The sequence below is a fragment of the Octopus bimaculoides genome, chromosome 1 (assembly GCF_046866305.1).
Source record: "Octopus bimaculoides isolate indiv1 chromosome 1, ASM4686630v1, whole genome shotgun sequence".
NCBI lineage: Eukaryota > Metazoa > Mollusca > Cephalopoda > Octopoda > Octopodidae > Octopus > Octopus bimaculoides.
In genome coordinates, this window is record NC_142928.1 from 160,659,598 (window position 1) to 160,677,404 (window position 17,807).

At 35.7% G+C, this 17,807-nt stretch overlaps 1 protein-coding gene across 3 annotated transcripts in view; it reads right to left on the reverse strand.

Annotated features, from left to right (window-relative positions):
* The window catches only part of LOC106881002 (HMG box-containing protein 1), a 72,483-nt gene that overhangs the window by 985 nt on the left and 53,691 nt on the right, over positions 1 to 17,807 (reverse strand). For 2 of the 3 annotated variants that reach the window (XM_089361628.1, XM_089361636.1), the window contains 8 exons: positions 14,515 to 14,773; positions 14,048 to 14,178; positions 13,021 to 13,132; positions 9,921 to 10,090; positions 7,115 to 7,256; positions 5,782 to 5,839; positions 2,790 to 2,941; positions 1,549 to 1,807 (listed from right to left, as the gene is read on the reverse strand). In XM_089361628.1, coding sequence (XP_089217754.1) covers positions 1,660 to 1,807; positions 2,790 to 2,941; positions 5,782 to 5,839; positions 7,115 to 7,256; positions 9,921 to 10,090; positions 13,021 to 13,132; positions 14,048 to 14,178; positions 14,515 to 14,773 — 1,172 coding nt within the window. In that variant the 3' untranslated portion in view covers positions 1,549 to 1,659. Of the gene's footprint in view, positions 1 to 1,548; positions 1,808 to 2,789; positions 2,942 to 5,781; positions 5,840 to 7,114; positions 7,257 to 9,920; positions 10,091 to 13,020; positions 13,133 to 14,047; positions 14,179 to 14,514; positions 14,774 to 17,807 lie in introns of those variants that run through there. The other variant, XM_089361632.1, reaches the window with a different exon arrangement.

Sequence of the window (17,807 nt, forward strand, 5' to 3'; positions counted from 1 at the left end):
CAATATCATGCAGACACAAATACACACACACAATGGGCTTCTTTTAGTTTCCATTCACCAAAATTCACTCACAAGGCTTTGGTTGGTACAGAGATATAGTAGAAGACATTTGCCCAAGGTGCTATGACGATGAGGATCCAGTTCGTCAATCAACTGAATTGCCTGTTTCTGAATTAACAGTGATACAGACAAGGTTGTATCCTTTGGATTACAGATATAATCCACCTGACAGGTTTCTATTCAGTTTCCATCTACCCAATTTCACTCACTTGGTATGGGTCAACCAAAAGCTATAGAAACTGAAATGGCATTGGCACAAGATTCTATAGAGTGGGACCAAACTCAAGACTGTGAGATTGTGAAACAAAATCTTGATTCATTAAAGCCAATCTGCACCTACCATAAAGGTCAATAGCAAGAGGTGTATAAAACAATGTGGATGGACAGCAACCTTCTTACCACACAGCCACACGTATGCCTTTAACAGGAATCAAGTTGTCAAAGTAAGTTTTAAGGGCTTAGAATCAGTGACCCTCAAAGCAAGCAACAAATATCAACATTGTTTCTGGTGCATTCAAAATAAAATTGAGAATTAAGTGCAAACACAGGATTTCATGAGTGGAAGATAACTTGGTTTATATTAAAGAAATAAACAAAGAACATCAAGAAAGGCTCGAACTTAGTAAAACCTGAAACTAGCTGAAACTAACAAGCAGTAGATCCTGAAAACTAATAGCATTAGGAAAGCAGTGTTAATTGGTCAGAGAGGAAGAAGCAAACGACCAGGACAACCATTAAGTACAACTCATCATTGTTGTCATTGCCAACATCATCATCATTATTTACATTTGACAGATATTTGTCCTCATCTTGTTTGTTGTTAACACATTTCAGCTGATATACCCTCCAGCCTTCATCAGGTGTCTTGGGGAAATTTCGAACCTGGGTTCTCATTCCTAAGGTATTTTTCATCAGCGGCAGCGGTGTCATTATTATTATTATTCAGGTTACTGCCTGGAATCGAACTCGGAATCTTGGAGTTAGTAGCCTGCACTCTTAACCACTACGCCAAGATGAGGACAAATATCCATCAAATGTAAATAACGTACATAAATCATCATCATTGTCATCATTTTAATATTCATTTTTCTTGTTGCTCAGCTCATCACTTTCCCACTACAACATCAACTAGTAATTTAGCCACTTTTTAAACTGTATTCCTTTTCAGACATTACTTCTTTCTGCATATCTTACAAATAATACACTTGTATGATTCTTGAGGCTTCTTCAGTCTAAATGAGTAAGACAAGAGGAGTTGTGATGATCGTACATTTCCTAAGAGTGTCAGCATCATAAGAGAAATGATATAAATCAAAATTAGGAATTCCAACAGAAACAAAAGCCCAGCTTGCCGAAAGTTAACCTCTATATACTCTATAGACCCCAAAATTATGCAGTAATTGAAATTATAAATATTATTAAACTTCCTTTTTCATTTTTTCTACTCTGCTGAGTTGTAGAAAAAAAATGACACCAAAACTTGAAGACTTTTTTTTTTTTTTTTGAAATGAAATGCCAAAAATCAAATAAAAAAACCAAGACAATGCTGATCAAGATCAACAATTAGCAATTTAAAACCAAACTAAAGTAGAGACATAGTTACCAGCTTTTCACAGATTTTCTTTTCCAACAGTCCGGGTGTATTTTCTTGAGCTGTTCAGCCAAATATTTTGCTTCTTCAGCAAAGACATTGCGTTCCTCAGTTTTCATTTTCTTCCACCTGTCTCCCAGCATAACACTGATGGCTCTAAAGTAGAAAGGAAATCAAAATATGACATTTACTAATACTACAGTTAATGTAGTAATTCTTCATCCAAGTGGTATTTAGTGTTCAACTGTTTGCCACATGTTCTATTTGAATAAGAAACAATGAATCTGTCAGCCAATTCATGTTAATTTTGAAGGTTTATCTTATAAATGTTTGTAACTTTAAAAAATGATATAATAAAAGTCACAACAACATCACTATAGCCTCTAAATCTAAATGTTAACAGGTTGGAGTACTAAAAAGTAATCTGATGATTCAAACTGACCATAAATTGCTCTACTTTCAATCATTATAAGAAATATATGATTAGTGTCATTAAAAATACGGACATGACACATCCAGCAGATCATACTAGCTTCATTTCTTTCAAGCCTACGCATGTCCTCAGCAGTCATGGCCCATGTTTCACTGCTGTGTAGCATGGCAGTTCACACACATGCATCATACAGTCTACCTTTCATCCTGAGTGAGAGGCCATTAGTTGTCAGCAGAGGTAGGAGCTCCTTGAACTTTGTCCAGGCTATTCTTATTCTAGCCGCTACACTCTCAGAGCAACCACCCCCACTACAGACTAGGTAGCGGAAACTATTAACTACTTCTAGTTTCTCTCCCTGGCATGTGATGGAATCTGTTTTCTGTACATCTTCAATTGCCCTTGTGCATCTGCCACACACAAAAACTATTTTCCCTGTTAACCTTCCTTTGATATTGCTGCACGTTTTATGCGCCCATAGCATACATTGGGTACATCGTATGGAGTTTCTACCCACACCTTTTCTACAGATCGAGCAGGCCCTCTACCTGAAGGGGATTGTGGTTTGACAGCCTTCCTACTTACTAAGACTTTGGTTTTTGCTAGGTTGACCCTAAGACACATGGAAACAAAATATATGCTGTCCAAAAACATAGCAACTGTTTATTTTTCGTTACTAGCAGAAAACCCATAAACAGTTGCTTTTACCTGTTATCTCTCCCAGGGTACATCTGGGTATATTCCAATCGGTTTTTCTTAGCAAAAAGCATAAATCCATTCATCGGTCGTTTGGCTTTTAAAGAGTCAGTTTTGACAACAGGCTGTTTTTTAGCTTGATTTTCTTCAAGATCTCGACGTTGCTGTGAATGGAAATTAAAAAATGAAATAGTCAAATGTGAGAGAAAAAAAATAGGAAATGGAATAATTCATCTAACATTTACTAGTTTCTCTTTAAATATTGGAAACAAGACTTACAATGGCTGTAAATTTACTACTGGCCACTATAGTCATGAGTTTAACACTTTAACATTTGAAGTAGCCACATCCAACCCAATTTTACCTGTTTTATGTTCAAACTGGCCAGATCTGACCTCTCACACCTACCCACAATGTCATTCTAAAAATCTTAAAGCTATGAGATGACACATGATTAATTCAAAACAATATGAATAAATAAGTATTACATTTGACAAAGTAATCTAAATGCAAAATTTAATTTTGCCACTGTCTTGTAAGTCTTGATAACATGTAAATCTGTTTTCTTCAGTTTAGTTTGCTGCCAACAACTTATACTTCAGTATAACTAATAAGATATAAGTTATAGTTATACTTAAGTATAAGTTCTACTTATACTTCATACAAGAGTAGTTTACATAAAGAGTAATATTAGGCAGGGATCTCTGTCATTTGATGATGAGGATTCAGTTGATCAATCAACTGAATTACCTGTTCCTAAATTAACATGTAGGTAACTGAATATTCCACAGACATGCACACTCAATGTAATTCACAGGCAGAATCAGTGTGACACAGACAAGGTTATGTCCTTTGGATTACAGATATAATCCACCTAATGGGTTTCTATTCAGTTTCCATCTACCCAATTTCACTAACTTGGTATGAGTCAACCAAAAGCTATAGAAAATGAAATGGCATAGGCACAAGAGACCACAAAGTAGGACCAAACTCAAGATCATGAGATAGTGAAGCAAAATCTTGATTCCTTAAAGCCAATCTGCACCTATAATAAAGGGCAATAGTAAGAAGTGTTTAAAACAACTGCTTCAACAAAAACCATTCCAACGATGTTATCATGGAAGAATGAATGTTGAATAATAAAGTAAAGGATGACACCAAAAGAATACTTTTGTGCTATCAATTAGTTTGGATACAGAATTGGTTAATATTGGCATTGAAATAAAACTAGTTTTGGAGTAGTGCATGGTCAGCTAAATCAACTTCAGTATTTGACTGGAACTTATTTTATCAATTCCATGAAGAATGACAGTTAAGTCAACCCCAGTAGGATTTGAACTCAGACAAAAAGAACATGACTAATTACTATAATGCATTTAACCTGGTCCACTATTGTTTCTGATATACTACTATCCTCAATTTGGTTAATAGTAAGGACTACATCTAAAGTTATAGCCAAGTTAATAAGATGCTGACAAGCTGAAAGTCTGAGTTTGTATTAGTTACTGAGGTTGTGTTGTGTCACTAGACAATAACCTAGACTACTTAACTATGAATAGTATCTAAGTATAGATACAAAACACTGCTGTAAGTAGCAGGTGTACTTTATAAGTGAAAAATATCATCAGTACTAGGTTAAAGCACACAATCAACTGGCATACCTAATCAAGAGAAATGCATCTCTCAGCCACTTAGATGTATGAAAGACGAGATAACTTCCTAACAAGATATTTCTCAGAGGCAGGTAACATACACAAGAATTTATGGAGAAAGATCTTGCACAAATTAGGTTCAATTAACAATTCCACAGCCCATGTCATCAGAACTCAAGTTATTCACAAATATTAGACGCAAGTTGGTTTCAGCACAAGATATAAACTGAGAATTACACTCAAGATTATCAAAACTATCAAAGTATTAAACAAAGTTCTCTATCTCTCTCTCTCTCTCTCTCTCACACACAGAGATTTATGTTTCTGAGTTTGTTAAGTTCATTTGTTGAGCACAAATATCCAATGAAAGTATAATTTTAAAAATTAAAAACAAAATTAATTGAATAGTTCAGTAAATCTAAACACAACAGGTGTAAGTACTATTGCTAAGCACTCAGGTTTAGCAATGTAAAATAACATAATCTACATTGAAGAAAAACACAAGAGACATCCTCTACAAGGCTGCACATCTCCTAAAAATACCAGCCAAATTTTCTACAGCTTCAATCTTTCATCTTAATAAAAGAAAAAAGGACTTATTGGGCAGTGTATTTCAAGATATGCCATTCAAGGTAAAACAGAGTGGTCATGGATGATGGATACTTTTGATCAAAAGTGTGCCTAAGCAGTAGTAAGTTGAAGCAAAATAAACAATAATACAACTGAACTGAGAAATATGCAAGAAAATATGACCTTGAATATTTTCCAACTCACATAAAAAATTTTTTTTTAAAAACTAGAGAAAAATAAAGCTACTAAAAGATAGCAGTCAAGTTTGATACCTTGAATCTTTTACTTTTTACTTGTTCCAGTCATTTGACTGTGGTTGTGCTGGAGCACACCTTGAAGAGTTTTAGTAAAACAGATCAATCCCAATACTTAGTTTTTAAAATCTAGTACTAAAGTTATACGAATGTAAACAAACCAACAACAGTTGCCGGGCAGTGTAGGTGAGATGAACACAGGTACAGACACCACACTTGATTTGTAATTTACTATGATCTTTTGAGGGTTTTTTCACCTCACCAATGCATAAGCAGTTCAGACAGAAAGCATGTCTGAAATGAAAGTTTATGTGTTAGCATAGATGGTTGAGTTTTCTCAAGCACTGCATATCACCAATCATCTTGTCCATTATCATTTCCTCTTTGAGACTAGTTTTATAAACAACAACACTACAATTAGTTGTGTGATCAGTACTCTGAACTGAATATTTTTCTAACCATTTTTAAGACCATCTCTTAATCTAGCTTCCTTACTTTTAGGTGAAGAAGGCAAACCAATCAACTTACTTTGGCCATATAGCTGAGTGCAAGAACAGCAGATGAATCTGATGGGGTAAAGTCAAAGCTGCAATTAGAAATAATTGAATATTAGAAGAATATATTCATCAAGGAATATACCACTCCCTATTCTGATTAACATAGAATGGTTTCATTATGGTAGACTATGTAAGCCCATACTTTTGGCATAACTGAATTAGCCATAGTAGTGTACACTAAACAATAAACAAGCAACAAGTTTAATAAGAAAGCATCATTATACTTATGAATTAACAAATTGTTTTGAAAACATATCACATACAGTTAATCTGCACTATTCCCTTTCACTTATAATAAAATGAGTATTCCTATAGCAGTATAGGTAATTCTGGTAGGAGTATGTTAAGTTGTTAGATGAAAGAGGTCATGAAATTGAACAATACGGCTTAAGAGTGCTCAGGTGCACTACAACTCATAAGGAAAAAAAAGCAAAAGTGTATGAACAGTAAATGAAATAATGCAAAGGAAATGAAAAGTGAATGAGTTGTTAAAGAACAAAAAAGAGGGGGAGCATCAGGTGTACAGTTAACAAATTTCAGGAAGCATGGAAGTTTTGAAGGATGCAGTGTTCTGACAGTCAACAGCTGGTGCAAGTAGTTTATTCCATGCTTCAGCAATTCTGAACTTGAAAAAATGGTTTCAAAAGTCATGGATGGTTTGTTGCTTTTGGATTTTGTAAAAATTCCAATGAAAATTTTGATTCTTGAGGGGCTACATAAACACACTCCCTTCAACTTCAAATTTTTGCTTCTCAAAAATTCTTCCTTGGTCAGACTCTTCCACCTCCATCCCACCACTGCTGCCGCTACTGCCATCAATTATCATCATTATTATTATTTTACATCCACTGTCCATGCTAGTATGGGTTGCTTGGGTCAATAAGATCCAACAAGTTGGAAAACATTATCAATTATCCATTGAGAAATGTTAAGAATTTGGGTTTAAAAGAAAGGAGGAGACCTTGGAAAACATGGAATGAGGTGGTGAAGGCTGTTCCCAGGATGCTGAGTCTCAAAGAGGAAATGATAATGGACCAAGATGATTGGTGATATGCAGTGCTTGAGAAAACCCAACCATCTATGCCAGCACAGCATGTCTGAAGTTCAAACATATGTGTATACACACAACTAGGTCCCTCAGTCACCTTGTCATGTCAACAACTGCTCTTCATTATTTCTTTCCCTTTCCTCCACTTAGACGACTAGGTCTCTGCCCCACCCTTGAGCACACTCCCTCACTTATAATTAAAATGTAAAAATGCTAAAGTTAAAGAGTACCTCAAATAATACACCAGAAAACTGACCTTTGCTGGAGTGTTTCAAACACTTCATGAGTATAAGTAGCATCATGGTGCAATGGAGGCAAACAGATATCATCTTCCTCCAGCTTCCGACATGGGATGCCATAATGCTCCACTGTTACAGCAGGATTATAAGATGACCATCCTAAAATTAAGAGAGAGGATCAAATGAATAAACAGGGATCACATACAGCAATATAATATTATAACAATAACCTCTTAAAAGAGAAGAGCTTTAATCAGTTGAATCAACCATCAGCATATCATTGACATTCATCATTGTAATGATCATAATGGAGTGAAAAATAACAACACCCATTCAGGAAGTGAATTCAATAGAGAAACACTAAATTAGATATTGTAAAAGAGTACAGCCATGGATGTATGCTTAATGAGATTTCTTAGGAAACACACTGGATTTGATCACACTGTGTGAAAATTCATCACAGACACACATACACACAGATAGATAGATTTATGTAAACATCAAACTGAAGCTCTACCCACATCCCTCATGAAAAAAACTGTGTGTTTTTCAAACAAAGCATCCAATTACACAGATACTCCCACACCACTTATTAAAATATAGTGAATCAATGATTGGTTAGCAGAAACTTGAACCCAATAACACTAATGTTCATCAGCTGCGATATATATGAAAAAAAGAGAAGGCTATCTCATTGATAAAGCAGTTCAGCAGAAAAACAATGATTCCACAGTAACAAAACTTAAAATTATGTTGTTCAACCTCAGGTTGAAGCAAACATATGATCAAAAGAATTTTAAGTATGCCTATACAATATCATAAACTACATTGTGTCCGTTACATGTTAAGGCAGTAGGGTGTGATTTGAGGGTAAATTGTCAGTCTTTTTTAGCTTTAAGAGGGATCACATTGAGATTATTGCATTAGCTAAGGAAATCTGGGATTTATAAAGGTGTTGGAATGCACATATAGTGGGTCATCTCATAAATAATGCGGTTTTCTCAATTGCATGAACTAAAAGTCCGAAGGGGACGGGATAAACTACCTGCATCAACTAGTTATAAAAGCAGGTAGTAATTTTACCTTGTACTTATTCTTAGTGCAAGTTTTGAAGAGTGCAGTTTGATTTTTACAGTTATTTTTTCAAAGCTATAATGGAAGTAACAAAGGAGCATATTCAGCATATTTTGCCTTCGATAAATGGAAAATGCAAGGAATATTAATGCAGTATATGGAGATCAAACACTAAGCGTAAGCCAGTGTCAATGGTGGTTCCAGAGATTCTGAGCCGGAAACTACTGCCTAGAAGATGAGCCTTGTCCTAAAAGATCTGTAGAGCTTGACAAGGACATCCTGCAAACCCTGGTGAGACAAAATCCCATCGTAACTGTTGCGGAACTAACAGATAAACTTGGATTTGGTCATTCAACTATTCATCAACACCTACATGCCATCAGAAAAGTCAGCAAATTGGGTCAATGGGTTCCTCACAAACTTTCTAGAGTGAATGTGTGCTCTTCTTTGCTGTCATGTCTCACAAATGAACCTTTTTTGGACCGAATAGTGACTGGTGATTGAGAAATGGAATCTCTATAAAATGTCAAGCGCCAAAGACAGTGGGTAGAGACAGGAGAAACACCAGCACCCCAAGCTAAAGAAAGCTTTCACCCACATAAGGTGTTGTTATTTGTTTGGTGGGATATAAAAGGTTTAGTCCACTTTGAACTTTTAAACTCAAACCAAACAATAACAAAGGAGATCTACAGCAAGCAGTTTGAGCAGCTTAAATCAATGCTAGAAGAAAAATGACCATCTTTGGTTTCAAGACAAAAGGTGTTCTTCAATCAGGATAATGCTTGGCCACATACAGCAAGGATGACATTCCAAAAGCTGGAGCAGTTTGAATGGAAAACGATCCCCACCCACCATATTCGTCAGACACTGCTCCATCTGATTATCATTTATTCCACAGTCTTCCAAATTATTTGGATAGAAAAAATATGAATTCTGTAGACAAGGTCAGAACAGTACTGGAGAAGTATTTTTTGTCACAGACAAGTCTACCAGATAGAAGGAAGAGCATTGTAGAAAATGAAGGAGAGTATATTTTAGATTAAAAAAGAACTTTGTTTATCTTAATTTTGAAAAATAAAAGAAGTAAAAAAGAAACACATTATTTATGGGATGACCAAATACTTCCCAAAAGTATTACTGTCACAAAGTACCTAATCATGTTGCAGGCTGACAAACCACAATACATGCAACCACAAAGTAATATGTCATACTGTTAAAGTAATACATTAAACTACTATAATGATGCTATTATACAATAATACACCACCTGTCTTACATTGCCATTAGTATACAACATTGAAATAGAGAAGTACACTATATTATGTATGGTGATTTTTAATGTTTTTGTTCCAAGTTAGACTTGATCGAACAGACCTATATCAAATCATTCCAGCCATGACTGACTTGTCTTTTTTCCAGACTTTGTATCAGGCAACGCTGTATCCAGTTTTAAAATGGTAAGGTGTGATTCAACTGACATTAATAGCAGACTAAGCAACCATATAGAGGATCCTTTATTAGCTGGTATAATAGGAAATGCATGCTTATACACATATTATAGTAAGAAATTAATACAATGCCATACAATATCATTCCAAACTATCATGCAATAGCACATTTCCATTCAAGATACACAATAAATAACCTTCATAAACCTTTTCCCACACAGCTATAATTAATCAAAGTCTTTATTTTTTACTAAGAAATTTCAGCAAAAAATAGTTTTAGAGGAATGGAAGAAGAACTTACCTTTCTCTAATACAAAAAATGGATGATCTGGTGCACATTTAGCCAACAATGAAGACTGGCTGTCAATATCTGGTGACATTTTCAAATTCAGATGCCATGCGTTGTTCTCTGAATCTTTTCCATCATATATTTTAGTCATACAAACAAGACGTAAGCCTTTTGCAGCATAGCTAAACAAATGATGGACAATAAAACAAAACAATAATTAGATTTGATAAAATGAAAACTTAGGAATGAAAGCTCAACTTTGCAGTAGTAGATATTTCAACTGTTGTGAAAATCATGACACCAAGATAGAGGTGTGCAACACTGCTATGACATATCATCCAGAGAAAAAACAAAGCACATATCAAAAATTAATCATCATCATCATTTAACGTCCGCTTTCCATGCTAGCATGGGTTGGACGATTTGACTGTGGACTGGTGAAACCAGATGGCTACACCAGGCTCCAATCTGATTTGGCAGAGTTTCTACAGTTGGATGCCCTTCCTAACGCCAACCACTCAATATATTGTCAATTTGTTTAAGGCAGAATCATTTGCACACAGGACAAAATACTCAGTGGCATTTCATCTGCCCTTATGTTCTGAGTTTAAATTCCACAGGGGTCGACTTTGCTGTTCATTCTTTCAGGCTCAATAAAATAAATACCAGTTGAGCACTGGGAGTTGATATAATTGACTTACTCCCTCCCTTGAATTTGCTGGCCTTGAGCCAAAATATGAAAACAGTATACTGTTAATCTGTTTTCCAAAACTCTGTGGTAAGTTGCCAACATCAGTGTTCTTTAATAGACCCTTGAACCTGAGAAATTTCAGTCATCAAGCACCAAAAAGTTCACTAAACCATTGTCACTACAATCACTGTTAAAATTATTAACAATAAAAAGCAAAATCTGAACAGTAAAACTGAACATCTGAACATGTAACATGGTCACACTGTAACACTGCATAGCAATGTGTAACATTCTCATAAAACAATGAAGAATGATGCAAGTGGGTTGCTAAGACTTATTGGGGCAAGCGAAAGCGAAATCGGGATGGCACCTGTGCCCAGCGTCGCCTTTCTGGCACTTGTGCCCGTGGCATGTGTAATGGACTTTCGAGCGAGATCGTTGCCAGTGCCCCTGGACTGGCTCTTGTGCGGGTAGCACATAAAATACACCATTTGAGCGTGGCTGTTGCCAGTACCGCCTGACTGGCCTCGTGAGGGTGGCACGTAAAAGCACCCACTACACTCTCAGAGTGGTTGGCGTTAGGAAGGGCATCCAGCCGTAGAAACTCTGCCAAAGCAGATTGGAGCCTGGTGTAGCCATCCGGTTTCACCAGTCCTCAGTCAAATCGTCCAACCCATGCTAGCATGGAAAGCAGACGTTAAACGATGATGATGATGATGATGATAACGAAATAAATGGAAATGATTAGGACTATTCAACAACAGTTGTTACTGATTGTATAGCAATGTATCCTATTTTAAATATTTTCACATATCTCGTTAAATATAGCTCTTTCGTAGTATATATCATTCTGTGCACAAAATTCCTCACATATGATAGCCATAAGAACTGAAATATTGAACCCAACAATATCATTAATGATACCAATACCAACAGTAAAAGCAGTGGGATTTTTCAAAGCAGATTGGGCAGCTATATCAAACGGATCAGTCAATTAAACCATAATTACCATACTATATCTCATGTTGACAACACAGTATCCAATTTTATTTAGAGGATCATTCTCTTGGTAACGATATTCAATCTTAAGGGTTATCAGCACATATTTAGTTGATGATTGCTGGATAAAGTTTGTTCGATGTATGTAGACTGTGAGTTATGGATGCATTCTGTTTCAAGACCTTTTTTTATGCAGCTGGTCATAAATCTGACAGTAACTAGTGGTACATCAGTAGAAAATAAAACCTGCTTCAACTATAACTGCTGCCTTCGACAGACGTAACTAATAATAGTTTTAAGTAGATATGTTATCAAAAGATTCAAGGAAGCATAACCAATAACAGCTTCAGATACTGGAACCTTACATAAGTACATCATCTTAGACTTATTACATACAGCCACAATATAGTTAGATACTCTTAGACTACTTATATAGTCCATCATCTTAGATTTCACAGTTAGATACATCATTTTTGGTGTCTGAATAATTTATTTTTTAAATAATACTAGTTTTTTTTTTTTTCGTCTTTTTTTTTATATGCCATCAACAGTGTATCTTATTGTACATTTGCTTAGTGGTTCTCCTGTCACTATTTCAACAGGTGGAGTGAAGTCTGTATTTCACTGAATGAGGTCATAAAAGATTAGAACCATCTCTTCTATTGTACTTCTTGAAATAATCAAAATAATACTAATCAATGACTGATATTTTCTCTCACTGCTTCCTTTTTGATGTTCCTCTACATTAAATATGTTAACACTAACTTTTGCTTTTAATCTATAACAAATATTATTATTCTTTTTCAGTTATCTTTTTGATGTTCCCAGCATTTGTCAGTTAAGCCTTTCCAATCAATAAAGGTCTTCTGAACTGTTACTTCTTTGGATTTCTGTACCATTAAGCAGATGGCTCTTCTTGGACAAAATGCCCATAACTGTCCCAGATGTTCTGGTACTCATTCTTGAGGAGTAGATTAACTTAGGCAATAAAATATCCTACCCAAGAACATAACAAAATACCTACAATAGATTTGAACCCTATGTACACGAACTGATAAAGCACATCCATATCCATTCTTACACAGCCATTTCACTTCAACCCTGTGGGATGTAACGACATTCAAACCTTGCCAAGAGCAATCAAAGTGAAATAGTTACAATCAGGAAACAAAACCTGTTTCAAATAGTGGACTGTTTAGCTTTCTGTTTATTTCTTTCATTTTATTTTTTCATTCATCTTTTAAAAAATTATTTCTTTCTTTTTTGTATGAAACAAAAACTTATATTCAGCTTATTCTCAACAGGGGCCTCAACTGAATAGGGAAGTAACATACCTGACAAGGTGAGTTATCCATCCTAAAAAACATTTCATTTACAACCAGTTCAACTGTCATGTGGATTAAATAAAAATAAAATGCTCACCTGTCTTTGTTATCTTCTTTGCCACAAGAAGAAGCTGATTTGGAGAGAAGTTCAAGTCGTGCAAGTTCTTCAGCAGTTTGCCAGTTTGTCTCTGGAAATTGTATCTGAACACCTGAAATGCATTATGGATAAGTGAATTAACAGCATTTCAAGATTATTCCCTAGTGATAAAGTAAAGATGGGGATTTGCAGAACATCATTTTTAAAATTAGCCATCACTTTAGTGGCAGTGGGGTAGCTTAATTGCCTTCTGTAAGTCAATTATTCTATCAGAGAGGTGCAACTGAATATCATTTAATCTTGCAATAATAGGTAAATGAGATTAGTTTGTTGTTGCTTTTGTTTAAATTTGGATCAGTTCTTTATTGAGAGTTGTTTTTTGTTTTTCACTTCTTTTTCTCTGAAAGTGTCCTCTTCCCATTTTTAAGACAACAGCATGTAAATTGAAAGTGATTTAGCTACTATTTCTCACACGTCAATCATAGAGATCATAAAGCTAATGTGTTTGAAAGAGTAAAGGACAGAAATCAGGATGGTAGTGGTAGTGGATAATACAAAGTCAAGTAGTTAAGTTGCAGAGAAATATGACTCTGAGAAGGACTGGTTATGTAATGTAATGCTGGGTAAGGTGTACATAGGGTTAAACACAGAACTATGCAATAGAGTGAGGAAATATGGTGTGCATGTTCCTTCAGAGTGAGGTTTATAGCAGAACTTCTGAAACAAACTGAGGTTGTGGTGGGGGAATATGGAGTAGAAGTAGAGTTAATGATTAAATAAGTTTAATATTTAAAAAGACACAGCAAATTCGATGTATAAAGGTTATTTATGTAACATTATATTAATCATTTTATGTTTTCTCCTCACTCCTATCTAAATTAGATTACAGAGCAGAGTGAACATGTTTTCTATTTCTAAGGCAGAGAGAGCCACTGATATAAAGGAAGAGTCAAAGCTAACAACAGTGATAGCAAAACAAAAGGATTGGTGTGGGTAAAGACAAGTCTTTACAGACATAGGTACTTACCTTTCATGAAACACTGCCATACAGTTGTAGGCCAGGGATGAGACCAAGTACTGTTACCTTTACTGGAATCTTCTGGTGAAGCTGGACATGGGGCTGAGGATGAGACTTGTGGATCACTGCCATCGGCACTACTGCAATGACAAATCAGTAAATACTGTGATGTTTGATTCTAAACAAACAAAATACACATACTCACAAATGTCCAAACACAAACAGACTTATAAACAGAACACAGATATATTAATATACACAAGAGCAACACACTAGTTCACAATAAAATACCCAACCAACCCACAATACAAACATTTCTCTATACACAAAAAAATGTTACAGGATCATTTATATACAGACATCTTGCTGCTACCTATATGCACGTCCTCCTCATATCAACCTTGCCAACACACATATCCATGTCTAGCCGTTTAATAAGTGATGTGTGAAGAAGATAGAAAATAGTAGAAATTCACCTAGGTTGTTGATGTTTTATGCTGGTGGTTTCTGTCTTTAGAAGAGGGCTTTCAGGACCCGTTGCAATAATTGCCAACTGCTGCAGTTTGTTTACATCTGTGGTTGGGTTATTATCATCAACTGATGGCCATGTTGTTGTAGTAGGGCTACTAACAAGAGGAGAGACAGCTGAAGACAAAGTTAGAGGCATAGGCTTGCACTTCCCACAGTTGCCCTCTGTCTTAATTGTTTTTGTGTCAGCTGAATCACAGGTTATTTCTGCAATAAAAGGAAAATAAATAAGAAATAGCATGAACAACAACAACAATGATGAACAACTGCTTGCCTTGTTGAATTAACAAATTACCACTAGCATCATCTATTAAGTAACTCACAATGATTGACAGTAGGACACACATGATACAAGGGTTTCTGCTTAGTCACTAGTATTCTATCAAACTCAGCAATATTTGAATTCAGATAATGTATATCAGCAAATACACTAATCCCTTTAATACTTCCATAAATGCCAGTACTACAATGTTAATAATGATAATAATTATGATGTTAATGAGTATGACCAAAATTAATAATAATGTCCAAACAGCTTCCCAGTTCTTTAGCATTATCCACTGACATCATCAGATCAAGAAACATGAAGATTAAAAATCAACTATCAAAGTTTGTTAATGTGAGGTCCTCACCCATCTCATCCCCTTGAGAAACATGTAAATTTATTCAGTTATTTTTTTTCCCTTGGAAACTAAAGGATACATTGTTAAACAATCAAATGAAACTAATAAATCAGAGGTTTTCTAAAAATTATTGCAGCCCAGTTTTTATTTCAGCAAGATTCTCACATCAAATTGCAATGGTCTGAATGGAAATACACTTCTTTAATATACTTCATCCATGTACCTTTAATAGAGAGTATCACCACTACAGTAACACTTCCACTGCTACAATCATCATCATTCTCTTGACAATTTGTGCAGGTAATGAAACATTATGGTGCATCTGCTACTGTTCTTGTGCATTAACATCATCGTTATTTTTATGTCTACTTTTCCATACTGGCATAACTTGGATGGGTTTTCAATATTTCACCATTTTCCCTATAAAAATCACTTTCCTAAAGATCTGACCTCATCACTTATTTTCATACTTTCTTCAGTCCCCAGCACTTTGCACTATCAGTACACACCACTTTCATTTTTTTTAAGAATTCATCCTCTATCTACATCTAGTGTGCTAACCAGTCTGGTTGCCTTTCTTACATATATCAGCTGATTCCTTTAATGCCCAGCTACTCTCTCAGCTCATTTATGTTACTCAATTATAACTTACTGTCTACCTTCATCAATCATATAAGTTAATTTCCTCTTTTACTAAGATGGACTTTCTTTCATGGTTCATCCAACAGCTAATTACTCCTGTATTAATTATGATCTTATTCAACATATTCCCCTCTCAGATTCACACACTTATTGCAGCAGTCCTTCAGTTTTTCTAAGCCCTGTAAAAAAATTCAGAAGGTTGGGCTTCCAATCAGGCCTATTACAACTGTAGGCTTGGTTCTGTGTTAGTCTGTCACAGGTCTCATAACAACTTTTGTAAACCCGTTATTTGCACTGTGCACATAGTAGTATACACTTATTGACATCTCGTAAATAACCACTTTCAGAGGGCACTGGGATTTATGTGTGGTCCATTGAGTAAACACTTCTATAAACCAATCTGCCCTCCATTTCTATTGTAACACTGAGCAAGAGTAACTACAGTGTGTATCATGAACTTCATAGGAGCGAATAATGGGTGTACTCTGCAACATGTATGATATTCACCTGCTCTCATTCATTAAACAAAACATACACACACAGAGTCAAGAATTAATCACAGTAATCAATACTGGAAATATTAGGAATATCAGAATTAGCAAGTTGAGTGTAATCCAAAATTTGGGTTTATTCAAAAATCCTTACAGATTTAAATCTATTTCATGAGCCAAAGCTAATAATTACCAAAGATTAACTGAAAATTACTTCACTCTTAAATATATACAGGTTGGAAATAACTGGTTAATTGAAATTCTACCTATAACTCCCGAACATTGATTAACTTGCATTAATCATGATATACTGCACAAGGTACAAATATCTATGAGGGGAAGTCAAAAATTATCTGCACTTCCACCATAACATATCTTTATTATTGTCACACCGCCTTCTGTGAATGCATGCTTATAGTTGGTACTACTATGGTCATGTGATTGAAGTTTGAGCCTGATCACACCATTTTTCTTTCTGGCTTTACAGTGTAAGCATGGCCGCTCCACTAGCAATGTGCACCAAAGAAGAACAAAGAGCAGAGATCCAATTTCTCTGATTAGAAGGTGTGTCGGGTGCTGAAATTCATTGGAGGCTTTTAGCATAATTGGTTAATGGTTTCAACAGTCTGGGTGGCCGTGTGTGGGCATGCATTGTCATGCAACAATAAAACTTTCTTCGACAATAGGCTTCAGCATTTGGTGTAAATTGTTGGCTTCAGTTTGTTGGCCAGCAAAGCATTGTACCTTGCACTGTTGATTGTACACCCCTTTTCCAGGTAGTCTTCCAGTAGAGGCCCTTTTGAGTCCCCAAAAAGGGTTAGCATCACTTTTCCTGAGGAAGGCTGAGTCTTGAACTTCTTTGTCGCTGGCGAGCCAGGATATTTTCGCTCCATACACTGTCTTCTGCATCCTGCCTCATAATGATGGACCTACATTTCATCTGTAACTATTCTGTTCAAAAATTATTAATCTGCAGAGAACGAGCTACCTCATTGATGACAACTCGCAGATTCACCATCACCATTTCGTCAGTGATGGAGGTTGACGGGAATCCTGCTCCCTCTTCATGCATCACACTTGTCTGGCCACTTTTAAACTTCTCGATCCACTCATACACATTTCTACATGGTAGTGCACTGTCCCTGTATTGTGCTAAAAGCCTCCAATGAATTTCAGCACCTGACACACCTTCCAACCAGAGAAATTGGATCACTGTTCTTTGTTCTTCTTTGGTGCACATTGCTAGTGAAGCGGTCATGCTTACACTGTAAAGCCAGAAAGAAAAATGGTGCAATCAGGCTCAAACTTTGATCACGTGTTTTTTTGGTTTTTTATGGGAAGAAATGAGGAGGTTGGACCTCAGGGTGTTGGATCTGAAAATCAAGATGAGGACAAGCCTGAGAGAAATGACAATATGTTGTCTCCAGACCTGTGCTGGCATGAGAAAAAACTTCAGTGAAGCAACAAGGATAATGATTATGGTAG